Source organism: Dermochelys coriacea, chromosome 3 (genome assembly GCF_009764565.3).
Source record: "Dermochelys coriacea isolate rDerCor1 chromosome 3, rDerCor1.pri.v4, whole genome shotgun sequence".
Classification (NCBI taxonomy): Eukaryota; Metazoa; Chordata; order Testudines; family Dermochelyidae; genus Dermochelys; species Dermochelys coriacea.
In genome coordinates, this window is record NC_050070.1 from 207,171,135 (window position 1) to 207,184,295 (window position 13,161).

At 46.5% G+C, this 13,161-nt stretch overlaps 1 protein-coding gene across 2 annotated transcripts in view; it reads left to right on the forward strand.

Annotated features, from left to right (window-relative positions):
* Positions 1–5,658, forward strand: part of PAX1 (paired box 1) — a 13,249-nt gene extending 7,591 nt beyond the window's left edge. Inside the window, exons 5-6 of one of the 2 annotated variants that reach the window (XR_006280399.1) lie at positions 3,623–3,836; positions 5,647–5,658. Coding sequence is in view for 1 of the 2 variants with exons in the window: in XM_043512170.1 (XP_043368105.1) it covers positions 3,623–3,714 (92 nt within the window). In the remaining variant the exon portion in view is untranslated. Of the gene's footprint in view, positions 1–3,622; positions 4,589–5,646 lie in introns of those variants that run through there. The other variant, XM_043512170.1, reaches the window with a different exon arrangement.
* Positions 5,659–13,161: the final 7,503 nt, after the last annotated feature.

Genomic DNA, 13,161 nt, shown 5'->3' on the forward strand with positions numbered 1-13,161 from the left:
ACTCATCTGTTCTGCTTCCATTCTTTGCCCCCTTTTGCGTTGTGCACTAGAATGTCTCTAGTCTTTTTCACATTTGCAATTCATTTTCCACTTATCAGCTAATTTAAGTATTACTGTTTAATATACTACCCTTAGCCATTTTTGCCTAACTTATGTAGCCTTCTGAGAGTTACAACCTCATTAATGTCGCTACTAACGAGTGGTTGTGTACAATAAGGGATAACAATTAATAGCCATAAAAGGATTTTAGAAAGAAAGAAAGAAAGAAAGAAAGAAAGAAAGAAAGAAAGAGAGAATTTTGTTAAGTATCTATGCACATTCTAGTTTGACTAATTTTCTGGTCCATTATCATCTAATCTATCTATCTATCTATCTATCCATCCCTTTTACAATCAAATGTATTGTTTACCAAAATACCGTGTGTGTGTGTGTGAGAGAGAGAGAGAGAGAGAGAGAGAGATAACCCTTCAATTTTAATAAAAAGTATGAGGAACTCTTTGAACCCACCTCAGAACTGAGTATAAAGAACATCCCTGCAATATTACCTTGGGAAAGCATAGCTTCCTATATCTCATGTAAGTTATTTGACTGGATAAGTAATGATTGTCTCAAATAACTCAGCTGTGTGAGATGTGTCTATGTAGACACACACAGGCTCTGACACTCAACCCTCCTCCCCCCACCCCGCTTAACTGCTATCCATCAAACAACATTCACTCATCTAAACGGCACGCAGGCATCTAGTACATTTCGTACAGTCTCAAGCTAGCGGCGACAAAGAAAGTTTCATTTTACTTTTCTATACAGCGGTGTAATCGTACCAAACCTGGTACATAAAACAAATCCCAAGTAATAATTGACAAGGAAGTAGATTCATTTATGGACAGATTTTCTAACATAATAATAATAACTAATAATCAACGAGTGCTCAGCACCTTGGAAAAAATCACCATTAAATAATTTGGTTAAACCTTTTATTTGATCATCATTAAACCCCAGGAACTTGACGGCCTAGGAAGCCCTACCAGGGCCGGAAGGAATAGTAAAAGATCTGGGCACCTCCGACCCTATATAAACAGGCAAAGAGAAGAAAAGTATGATTTGATCACAATTAACCTGCAGAAATTTCCCATACAAGGATTAATAAATCTTACTCATCATTTATAGATTTTCTTCTTTTAAAAGACCCATTTGCATTTGCTCAGGTTCTTATTACCTGTGTATTTATTTTGTTCCCGTTCCAGAAATAGGAGCTATCTATTGTCAAAGCCACTCCACCCTGATCTAAGCCTGTTAGGTGCATCCCAGAGCTACTGTGAAGTTAAATCCGCATCATTACAATCAGTTTTACCCACTTCGACATTTCCTCCCCCAGTTACAGCTCTGCGGTCCCGTTTTCCGACCATTTTAATTGCAAACACCGGTAGAGATCATGCATTGCCATTGAAATCTGACTGCAAAAGCCACCTTCGGCTACGTTTGTAAACGAGATGGCTCCTCACGGAACGGGACTGGCTTTGAACAAAGATTTTGCAAAGATAATTTACCCTTCGCACTCAGGACAGCTTTTGCACATTGGAGGGAAGGGGGGGGGGATGTAGCAAATTTGTTAAACCGGCCAATTCTCCCCTCGCTTATCCACAAGTAAAAGATCACAGGGTGTCATGGGCAAAGCGTGCTTCGAAACTGCCACCTGAAGCGACCCCCACCCCCAAATCAGCGAGGGTGGTGCCATTTTCTTGGAGAGATCGGTCCGTCTTTGGGCTGCAGAGCGGCTGGGGGAATACCTAGCGGTCAGAAGAACCCAAACGTTGCCTTAAACCAAAGAAATCGCAGCGCCTTTACCTTGAGCATCTAAATAGATGCAGGCAACGCCTTCGCAAACCCGAACCGCTGGGTTGATTTAGGGCCCGATCCCGCTCGCCTTCTGAGTGTAAAGTAGCTTTAGCAAGCACGTACATCGCAAGGGAAGCCGAGGGGCTGACAGCGATACCCCTTGGTTTAGACTTGTGGTAGATTGCCTAGATTCGGGGTCTTTCTCTCTCTCTCTCTTTCAATACATACCTGCCTCTGGGGGTCGGCCCAGTCACCTGTGGGACTCACCGGGGAGGCTGCCTAGCTCAGTCCAGGACTGGCCGAAAACGCTTGCGGCCCGATCTTGCTTGTTTCAGCCAGATTGAGCCTGGAAAAAGGCTGTGTTTTGCAAAAATAAATAAATAGAATAAAGACCCCCCACACACACACACACCCGCAAAGCGGCAGCAGAATGTAGTAGCCCAGCGGCCGATCTGACTCTACTTCCCTGCCCTGAAGGGAGCATTTCATATCTAGACACTGGGCCCTTTCGGAAGGGAATGTGTCTTGTGACTAACATTCATTTGCACGCCCCAGCACAGCCGGGGCGGGGGGGACCCTCGCTCGGAGTCCGAGCCTCTGGTGTGCGCGAAATCGAAGCGAATTAAAACAAGCCCTCGCTGCCTTGAGCCGGGAGGGGGAACATGGCGCAGTTTGGAAAGGGGAAAAAAAGCAAATCCCCTCTCGTCCCTCCAGACGGGCAGGGCTCTGGCGTCCTCCACCCACCCCCTCGCCCAGCCCTGCAGCTCGTTCCTCGGGCTGCGAGAAGCCAGGCGCTGCAGGCGCGTTGGTGTGAAGCTTCTGGCCCGATATCTAATACAGATGTGTGCGGCGAGAGGGGAAGTGAAGTGGATTTAAAATACATCTTCGTCGCTCCACAAGTACAGCGCGCAACCGGGAAGGGACCCCTCCTCCTCGCACTTACCCCAAAAGGACCATGTAGGTAGAGCGTTAAGACAAGAAGAAACTCCCTCCCTCCCCCCGCAATCCTTGCAGGCGATTCCTCCATCGGAGGTGGGAAAAGAGCTCACTTGCTTCTGAAATAATTGTGCCTCCCTAGGCAAATAGGCAGCAATCGCTTAAGATCGGTCACTGACATAGTCACTGCATTTCTGACAAACCTGGGGTCCCTTCCCGAAGCCTTAACGCCCCCCCCCCCCGCGCCCCCAATAGCAGAGGAAGCGTTAAAGCGCGTGTGTCACTGGGGTTGAGCAAAATCTCCGAGGCGGATGTTTACAACTAGCAACCGGGAAGATGGCTAGTCAGAAACACGGATTAAAACAGGAACAGGCTTCATTCAGTGCACACGATCTTGTGTTTCCCAAGAAACAGGATTTGATCAGCCAGCCATTGGCAGCCCGATTTGCCTTGGGGGGAAATTGCTCTTTTCTTTCAGATGGGCTGTGCTTCCAAAGGTCGGAGGGTTCAGTTATTGCTAGTGAAATTATTATTCTACGAAAGATCTTGGGAGGAGACTAGTCACTGTTTCAGGGAAGGAAATGTCTCTCTTGCAGTGAAAGGGAAAGGTTCTTAGAGGATTTTTTTAAAATGAGTAGCGACTATTGACCAACAAGTGTGAATGGGAAATTGACATGGCAGATTCTTTGGGCCATAGGTGAGTAAACATACTGCAAGTGTCAAGCAAAACTAATCAGGTTCCATAAGAAGTCTCAGTCTGATGCCATGTAATGAAACAAACAGAGGTGTTACAGTCTATGCATTAGGAGTATGCCAACCTACTTGCTTCTCTTTCTTTCCCTTGCTACAGTTGTGGACAGAAAACCTTCCAGTCCTGTAGGCAAACCTCAAGAAACCCTAAATAATATACATGGACTTTCTATCCCAGCCTCATCTTCCTAGAGCTTGCAGTGAATCATCGGAGAGAGAGAGAGTTTTGGATCAAACACCTCCAACTTCGAAAATGAAACAGAAACTAGAAGCACAACTGTATTCAAAGAAGTGCCTTTGGAGAGGAAGAGGCTGTATTTGAAAGAAGCCCAGGCAATAAAAAGAGACAATGACTTTTTAATGCACAGGTGAATGAGATCTGGACATTCATTGACCCTGTGCCTTGAGTGAGTGATTTCCTCAGTCAAGTTGGAAGGTGATGGTGGGAGAAAATTCTTTCTTTCTTTCTTTCTTTCTTTCTTTCTTTCTTTCTTTCTTTCTTTCTTTCTTTCTTTCTTTCTTTCTTTCACACAAGAGACCTCTGGATATATAGCAGTCACAGATTTTTCATGACCTACCACCTCTGTTCATTGCTTACGATGCCATAGACTTTATTCTGATGTCTCTAGAGAAGAGGATTCATTCAGTGTCTCCAAGGCCTTAGCCCAAGGATCTGTGCTCTGAACCGGTTTCTGCCCGTGGATAATGTCTCTCTTCCAGACTGTAAATGGACAAATATGCAGCAACATTTTATGATATATTTTTATAATAACAAACCTTAATAAAAAGTGACTACAACCGATGTGCGTGTTTGGATTCCTTCCCTGGGGCCTGTGTCTTCTCTTTGCATAGCAGCAGACCACAGCCTCTAGTCATACAGTTCTCCTCCAATCCACTGGAGCCTCAAGTGCTCTATTTCTGCTTCTCCTGAAGAAGCTTCACCAAAAGTGACATCTTCCCACGCCCTTTGTCCAATGTGCTGCTACATCTGGAAGCAGCTAGCTGTTAGACTCTTCCTGGAGCCAGTTCTAGACTGTCTCTCTAAAATGAGTCTCTTTGCATTCATTGTAAGGATGATTGTGTGGTTAAAAGGACTGGACTGGGACTCAGGAGACCTACATTCATTTCTCAGCGCTGCAGCCAGCTCTATGAGTGGCTATGGGCAGGTCATTCAATCTCCCTGGGCCTCAATTCACCATCTGTAAATCTGGGATAATAATATTTCCATTGAATTGTCTATTTAGATTGCAGGCTGTTTGAGGAAAAGGCTGTTTCTTACAGTGTGTTTGTACAGGGCCTACCTCAAAGGGGCCATAAGTGTGGCTGGAGTCTCTAGGTGCTACCCTAATACATATAATAACCCTATGGAAGAACTGAGGTCCAAATGGAGATTACCGAAGGCTGCAAAACCTGGGAGACCTTTGCTGACCTTGCACTTGAGTATAAAGCATAGGGAGAGAAAACAAAGAGTATTTTAAATAGGGGAGAGCTCTGCCAGGCTCACAGATTCATTGCACTAAACAAACTATAGTTAAAAGAGAGGTGGCCAAGTGGAAGGCAATGAAATTACATCAGAGAAAGATCTGGACCCATGAATTCAGTTAAATATATCTTAATGGCCATCAGACCTCCTGAAATTGATCACTATTGGCCTTATTTAGTTCCATGGAATGTCTATAGATTTCGGACTGATCTAGAATTCAGAATGGGAACTGCTTCAGAAGAGAAGAATGATAGTCACACCCTCAAAGTGTGAATAAAATGAGTGTAACCTTTCTCAGACAGAAGAGTCCAAACAAAACATCACACCAAATAAAGCTAATAAGATTCTTCCTGGAAAGGGAAATGTGAAAGACGCATACCCTCTTTCTAGTGGGTCTCTCCTGCAGGCACATGTATTGCATTTCAGTGGTCTGTAATGTCAGATGGGCAATTCTCATCCACATAATTAAAAACTCATTACGTAAGATGTATAAGAAAATAGCCCTGATCCTCTAAAGCATTGGTTTCAAAAGAAACACATGTAGTGCTCAGTGAAAGGGGATTGTCAACACTGAAAACAAGGGCCTTTATGCACAGAAGTACAGGGCAGGCCGAATCAAAGCAAAGACAAGCAGTGCAGAGCATGTAGGGAAAAGAAGTGGGTGTCAGGAGAACTAGGATATGTCCACACTGCATTGTAAACCTGGGTCTGTGGGACCTGGGTTTGTGGACGTGGTGCTTCCAAGCCTGTGCTTGAGTGTCCACACTGCATGGTAAATCTGGGTTCACAACTGCTGGTCCCAGGTCTCAGCCTTGCAAATATGTCCACACTGCACTACGCAGAACTTCTGACTTATGTCTGCAGCATGAGTGGTGTCCACATTGCCGAATTACAGAGCTTGGACCTGGGTCACAGTGGGACTAAGGCACTGGCACCCCCCAGCAGGGTCTGAGAACCCAGGTCCTGAGTGCTTACTGTCCTGAGTCAGACTTATTTGTGTGTGGCCAGAATGGGGGCTTGGGCTCAAACCTGAATCAGATCCCTGGGCTTAGTTGGAAATGTAGACGTATCCCTGGAGTCTATTCCTGGCTCTGTCACTGACCTTCTGTGAGGCATTGAACAAATCACTCCTACGTTCTCTGTCTTGTCTATTCAGGTTGTACGCTCTTAGGGGCTGGGACCTTCTTTAATGATACGTTTGTACAGTGCCTAGCGCAATGGGACCCCAAGCTCTGCTGTCATATAAATAATAATAAAGTTTCCTCATGCTGCCCCAGTGATGTGCCTCCTGCCTGAATTAAAGGGAAAGCCCCCACAAGGGGAAGGATAGCTCATGCTCCATGTCCGTTCAGCTCTGGTGACTTTAATGAGGCTGCTCACAAGGTGTGCTGGATAATGGGTATAGCCAATTCCGATGGTGCTTTTAGTGGCATGAATACCTGGGCCCAGATTTTCAAAAGTATTCAGCTGACAGAAGATACAGCTAGGTGTCTAGTGAGATTTTGAAAAGCACCTAAGCAGGCTAGGCACCATACTCCCATGGGAGTTAGGCACCTATCTGTATCTTCAGGTGCCTAAAAACTTTGGCTCTCTGCAAATGGAATGCCCTCCATCCCACATGGAAGGTGAGGCTCTGCCTTTTGCTGCAGCATTCCTCCTTCTCAGGGACCCACATAGTGCTCTCCATGGGGTCCATGAAGACAGAAATGGTGGGGCCTGGATGGGCTTGGGATGGGGAATGACCAGCCCCATATTGGATGGAGGTGAGGCTGCGGGGAATCTGTATTGCTTCTCCATTGGCCTGGGGCTGTATTACCTTTTCCATGAAGCCCTCTCCTTGGGCATGGGAGTGTGTGGGTGGTAGCCGGGGGAATTCCTGGCAGCTCAGCTCTGCAGGAATTGCACTGGCAGGAAACCAGCACCCCCCTCCCTCCCTTGGACCTATGTGGACCTCTCCATGGTCCCTTTGGCTTACTGAGAGGGGGTAAATCCTGCCCCTACCAAGGATCATTGTGGAGTCTTCCTTCTTTCATCTGGCTCACTGTGGGTTTTACCCCCTTATCAGCCACCCCAACTTTCACGTGCTTCACTGTGGGCTTTGAGATCTACATGGCCCCAGAAGAGCACTGCTGTGGCAGGGATGAATAGATCAAACTTTGGTCTTGTTGGAGCTGGGGCCCGACCCATTAATGGTTTTGCTAATTAAGCCCAAAGGCTTATGCTGGCATCAGAAGCCAACAGGGTGCCCGTGGAAGGACTTGAGGATGTGCCTGATGTGCTCACAGCAGCCTGAGCCATGGAGAAGGCAAGCGGCTGGCTGGATCCTGAGCATTATCTTGCCAGTCAGCTTCAGAAACTGTGAGTTACGGTGATCCAGCCTGGAAGTGGCAAATTGGCCAGGCCCCTGGCTGGCAGGAAGGGCTGAAGAACTCCCTGGCTTGAGCAATTATTCACATGAAGGTGTCACCTGCACTCTGTGGTACCGGAGACCCAATGTGACAGAGGAAGGTGGGAGGATCACTGTCCCAGCACTGCAAGCCCCAAGCATTCAAAATCATGAGTCAGGGTTCCCCAAATCAGGAGACTGGCTTAACAATCAGATTTAAAAAATAATAATTCATGATTTATTGGCTTCTACTTTCTGAGCCTTCAGGGCTCACGTTTTTGAGCCTTTCTCCAAAGCCATGAAGGCTAGAAATGTTTTTTCTGATCAGTGAAAGCTGAGATTTGCATGTGATCACATGGCTTCTGGGGCTGGGGTGTTAAGGAAAACCCAAATATCATGAGACCCATGATAAAATCATGAGAGGTGTGAACCCTGTATGTCCCTTTGGCATTCATGCAGGTCAAGATATGCTTCATGAGTCTGTTCCAGTGAGCAAATATGTAAGTAAATAAATAAGACATTCTTGGCTTGATCCTCTAATCCTAGCACATCCCAAACCCCAGTGAACTGGTTGGCTGAAGCCCCATTTTGGCAAGGTACCTAAGCAGGTGCATTTAAGTTAAGTACCTTGCTGAACTGGGACTTGAGGGCAAAAGGCATTCAGGATTCAGCCCTAAGTCAGTTTACCTAAAACACTGAAAAAATAAATATACAGGGCAAAGTTTTGCCCTCAGATATGTGCATGCAATTCCCATTGAATCCAAAGAGTGCTGGGCTTGCTTGGTGTGTGAGAATTTAGCTTATGAATGAGGCTAATCAAAATTACATTTATTTTAAAAAACCTGGAATTACTTTACCACATCCTAAGAAATTTGCTCATCTTAGATCATGATAGCATCAACCAGAGAGCATTTTCAATGCACATGAAAGGCAAATTTTCTGAGATAAGGCAGTGGCAGCTGGTTCAAAGACTTTTAACAACTCTAATGGTTGAACTAATTATTAGCAAATGGCTAAAATATTTTTTTACATAAACCTTTACATCTTACATTCTAAATGGAACTCAAAGGTTTAAGTCAAAGAAGAAAACTGTCAAAAAAAATGGTTACAAAATGAATGAAATGTAGGTTTTAAAAGGACACCATCTACTTGAACTCTAGTTTCAAAAAATGAATGAAGTGGGTTTCAAGTACTGTCTAGCTGAAGTGCATATCTGGCCCTGGATCATCACAGCGTCTAATTGTTTAATGCGCTTATCCTTACAACACCCCTCTGAGGCGGGGAAGAGGTACTTTCCCCATTTTCTAGCTGGGGAACTGAACTAATGGGGGTTAGTCTCTAGGGTGCCACAAGTACTCCTTTTCTTTTTTGCAAATACAGACTAACATGGCTGCTACTCTGAAACCTAAGATAGGTAGATAGAGCACACAGGGATGTGTCATTTCTGTGTGTTCTGGGGAAGCCTTTTTAGGAGGGTCCAGGGTATCTTCCTCCAAGATATTTTTTTTTACAAATACCTGACGCTTGGTGAAATCTGGTCCTTTCTAAAGGCAAATATTTGCTCTTCAACTGTGTTTTCCATGAACCCCAGAGAAAAAGTCCCTAAGGCAAGAATGACTTAACAGTATTCAGGGTAATGGATTGCAATCCAATTTCCCTTTTCAGTCTGGTGGTAGAAGGTTCCCAAGAACATCTTCCAGCCCATCAGCAGTTGACATCCATGGACTTGTAAAGGCTATTTTTGCCACCAGACGGAGCCCCTGTTGTTCCAGATAGGTAACAGCAACTTAGTGGAAATTGCAAGGAACCTTAAATCTGAATATTCCATGAGAGGGCTATAGACCTCACGCACAAAGTACCGCCCCATCCCGCTTCACACCAAAATCTATCTGACAGAGGAACTTGGTTTTTCTTTGCGTGTGTCCCATCCAAGTATTGTGTAGCTTGAAAATCTGTGGGAGCTGGTGCCATTACAACCCAAACAGGTATCAAGAAGCTGCATAAGTGGAAATAAAGGAGAAAATGGAAGTTGGGGAGCATTTGTGATCATTATAGGAATTTCTCTCGACTGTCCAAGCTTAGATAGAATTAAGAAAAATTATGATTTTTGTTTTGTTACTTAAGTCATTGTGTGTATGCATGTGTATTGTTTCAATCATTGAATCTTAGCTTAGGTTTAAGGGTTATAGTTGCCTTAAATTCTTTCACACCCGCTCTGCTTTCTGATTTTATAGTCTCTTTCTTAATACCAACATAAAATTATGAATATTAGTAATTAAAAACCACCTAAGTGAAATTTACAAAACAATGCTTGTGTTATTAGATAATTAGCAGTATGACTGGTCATTATTAAGCTGCACTTGTTTAATTGGCCCCAACATTTTCACTCACTCACTCACACGCACACACACACAAACGTTAAAAAGAAGGTCATCCTCTTCTGAGAGCAATTCATTGCATGGAGGCCTATCCTGTAGGGCTCCCTGCATGACAATGTTCAGGGAGCAGGTTGGGTGGCTGAGGTATGAAACCAGATCTGCCCTAGATGGGTTTTCTGTCCTTCTGTCCTGCAGTGGGATTGTGTGAGGGGCACCAGGGGCTATGTTAGTCATGGGGCAGGAATAGCCTCTACAGCTCAGGAGATAATTCCTGTGCCCCCATGAAGCTGCCCAGTGCTCACCCCAGCTATTCTGAGGCTGGGTGCTAGCATGAGAATGTGGCCCTCAGTGTTCAAGGTTTGTCTTGTCGGTTGTTTAAACAGAGACTTAACGCACAGGCACGCTTAGCACAGCTCCACCAGGGGACTCTCCCTGTTGACTTGTTTATTAGACAGAAACAAGGATCCTGGTTCAACTCTCAGCAACAGTTACCAGTGCAAGACCCAGGCTGACTACAAGTCCAGCCATTGGCTAATGGACTCCAATAATGGCTGGCAAACCACCAGTAGGCAAACAGCAGCCACATAAATACCATTTTCAGTGCCACACCCCCTGGAATACTGCACTATGCAGAACTGCATGGGTATATTATAGACAGGGCTAGTAGCACGGCCTACGATTGAGGTTGCCTGACACTTCCCATTCTGAGACCCTGTTTTCAGTTGCTTATAACTTGGCCAAAGTTTAACTGCTCTGGATGAAATTTTCTATGCTGGGTGTTTGGCTCAGGCTGAAATATTTTCAGAACATTTCAGACAAACTGTTTCAGTCATTTATGAGAAGGAAACTAGGACAATACATTGTTTTATCTGTGCTGAAAAGCTCTAGCAGAGCAGGAAGGGCCTGGGGGCTCGTAGATGTGTGTAGAGGAGAATGCTGGGAGAGGGGTTTGAGGTGCAGCAGGAGATTAGGACTGGCTGATCAAGGAGATTGGGGCTAAGACCCTCAGTGTGGGGAAGAGGGAAGGAGGTGAGACAAGTGGCAACACAGGCCTGATGTGCAGCCAGAGTGTGGAGTGAACTGGGATTGGCTGGGCAAAGAGACAAGGACCTGGGGGGAGGCTGAGACTGGACAAGGAGCTGGGGGAGGGAAACTGGGACAGAGAGACTGTGTGTGTGTGTGGTGGGGAGGGAATAGAGGGCTACTGGAGAGCAAGGTGAGGGAGGGAGATAGATCAGATGAGGAGCTGGGTAAAAACATGAGAGGACTCTTATTAAAGGAACTGCCTCATGAAAGCAACTAATCACAGAGCTGCCCCATCTGCAGCTGCACATTACAGCCATGGGCATACAGACTGACGTCCTGGTGCCTCCTCCAGGCTATTCCCTTCTGCAGCCTGTGCTCCAGGGGCTTAGCCAGAAGGGGAACTTATGGGGGACAGTCAATGACCTGTCCCTGGGGCAAATCTGGGGGGCCTGAAGACCTTCCCTACTCCTGCATGGCATGGGGGGTATAGGTGTGTGGGAATCTTCCTGTTTGTCCTAGGGGTGTAGCCACTGGTGGAAGGCAGTGCAGGAGAGGGCATCGGGGACAGTTAGGGGATAGGGAAGGAAAGTGACCTGGGCTGCATTCCTGTGTCTGGAGGCAGCTGGGAAGCGTCTGCCCCACGGTGAATCCCTGCCCTGTCCTCAGGGGGTTGGAGACTGAAGCCCTGGCCTGGCTGTGCCTTGCACTTTGCTGCTAAGTGGGTCCTGCATGTTTCCCCCTGCTCCTGCAGGCAGGACACCTGGTGAGCTGTTCATAGGCTCCATCCAGGTCCCTGGAGGGGGCCAAGCTCTTCTTCCGGCCCTTACTCCACATCTTGCCACCAGCCACACTCCAGAGCCTTCCCGAGCCTGGCTAGGTGCATCTGCCAAGGGAAGGGGGCTGGGCTGGGCTGGGCTGGGGACAGCAGCACTGGGGTATGTCCATATAGCATCTGGGAGTGGTCTGCTGCTTCCCAGCTGGGGTAGACAGACACACTAGCTCTGCTCCAGCTAGCAGGCCTAAAAGAGCAGCATAGCCAGGGGGCTAGCGTGGGCGACAGCTCAGCTTCGCCACCTGAGCACAACCCCACCCAGACTTCTTGGGTACGTCCTCAGGCAGTTCACTCAAGCCACCACCCCTGCTAAATTAAGTCCCAGGCGCGAAGAGCTACAAAAGGGTCTCTCAAAACTGGGGGACTGGGCAACAAAATGGCAGATGAAATTCCATGTTGACAAAAGCAAAGTAATGCACAATGGAGAACATAATCCCAACTATACGTATAAAATGATGGGGTCTAAATTAGCTGTTGCCATTCAAGAAAGAGATCTTGTGGATAGTTTTCTGAAAACATCCGCTCAGTGTGCAACGGCTGTCAAAAATGGGAACAGAATGATGAGCATCATTAAGAAAGGGATAGATAATAAGACAGAAAATATCATATTGCCTCTATATAAACCCATGGTACTCCCACATCTTGAATACTGCCTGCAGATGTGGTTGCCCCATCTCAAAAAAGACATATTGGACTTGGAAAAGGTTCAGGAAAGGGCAACAAAAATGATTATGGGTCTGGAACGGCTTCCGTAGGAGGAGAGATTAATAAGACTGGGGCTTTTCAGCTTGGAAAAGAGATGACTAAGGGGGGATCTGACTGAGGGCTATACAATCAGGACTGGGGTGGAGAAAGTAGATAAGGATGTGTTGTTTACTACTTCTCATAACACAGGAACTAGGGGGTCACCAATTGAAATTAATAGGCAGGAGGTTTAAAACAAACAAAAGGGAGTATTTCTTCACCCAACGCACAGTAATCCTGTGGAATTTCTTGCCAGAGGATGTTGTGAAGGCCAAGACTATATCAGGGTTCAAAAAAGAACTAGATGGTGGGTAGGTCCATCAATGGCTATTAGCCAGGATGGGCAAGGATGGTGTCCCTAGCCTCTGTTAGCCAGAAGCTGGGAATGAATGATGGGGAAAGGATCACTTGATGAATACCTGTTCTGCTCATTCCCTCTGGAGCACCTGGCACTGGGCACTGTCGGCAGACAGGATACTGGGCTAGATGGAACTTTGGGCTGACCCAATATGGCCGTTCTTATGTTATGTTCCAATGTGCTCCCCCTGGGCCTGGTATTTTCAGCCTGCTAGCTCACCCTGAGCTAGCATGGGTCTGTCTGCATGCCCCCAGCTGCAGTGGAGATGTACATTTGAGCTGGGGTGCGTGCTTCCCACATAAGCCTAGTGCCTAAAAACAGAGACGTAGCCATGGCAGCACAAGTAGCAGGAGGGGCCAGCCGCTCCAAGTACATAGCTAGCATCTCTGACGGGCACGCACGTACTGGGGAAAACTAGCCCCTCCCACCGCT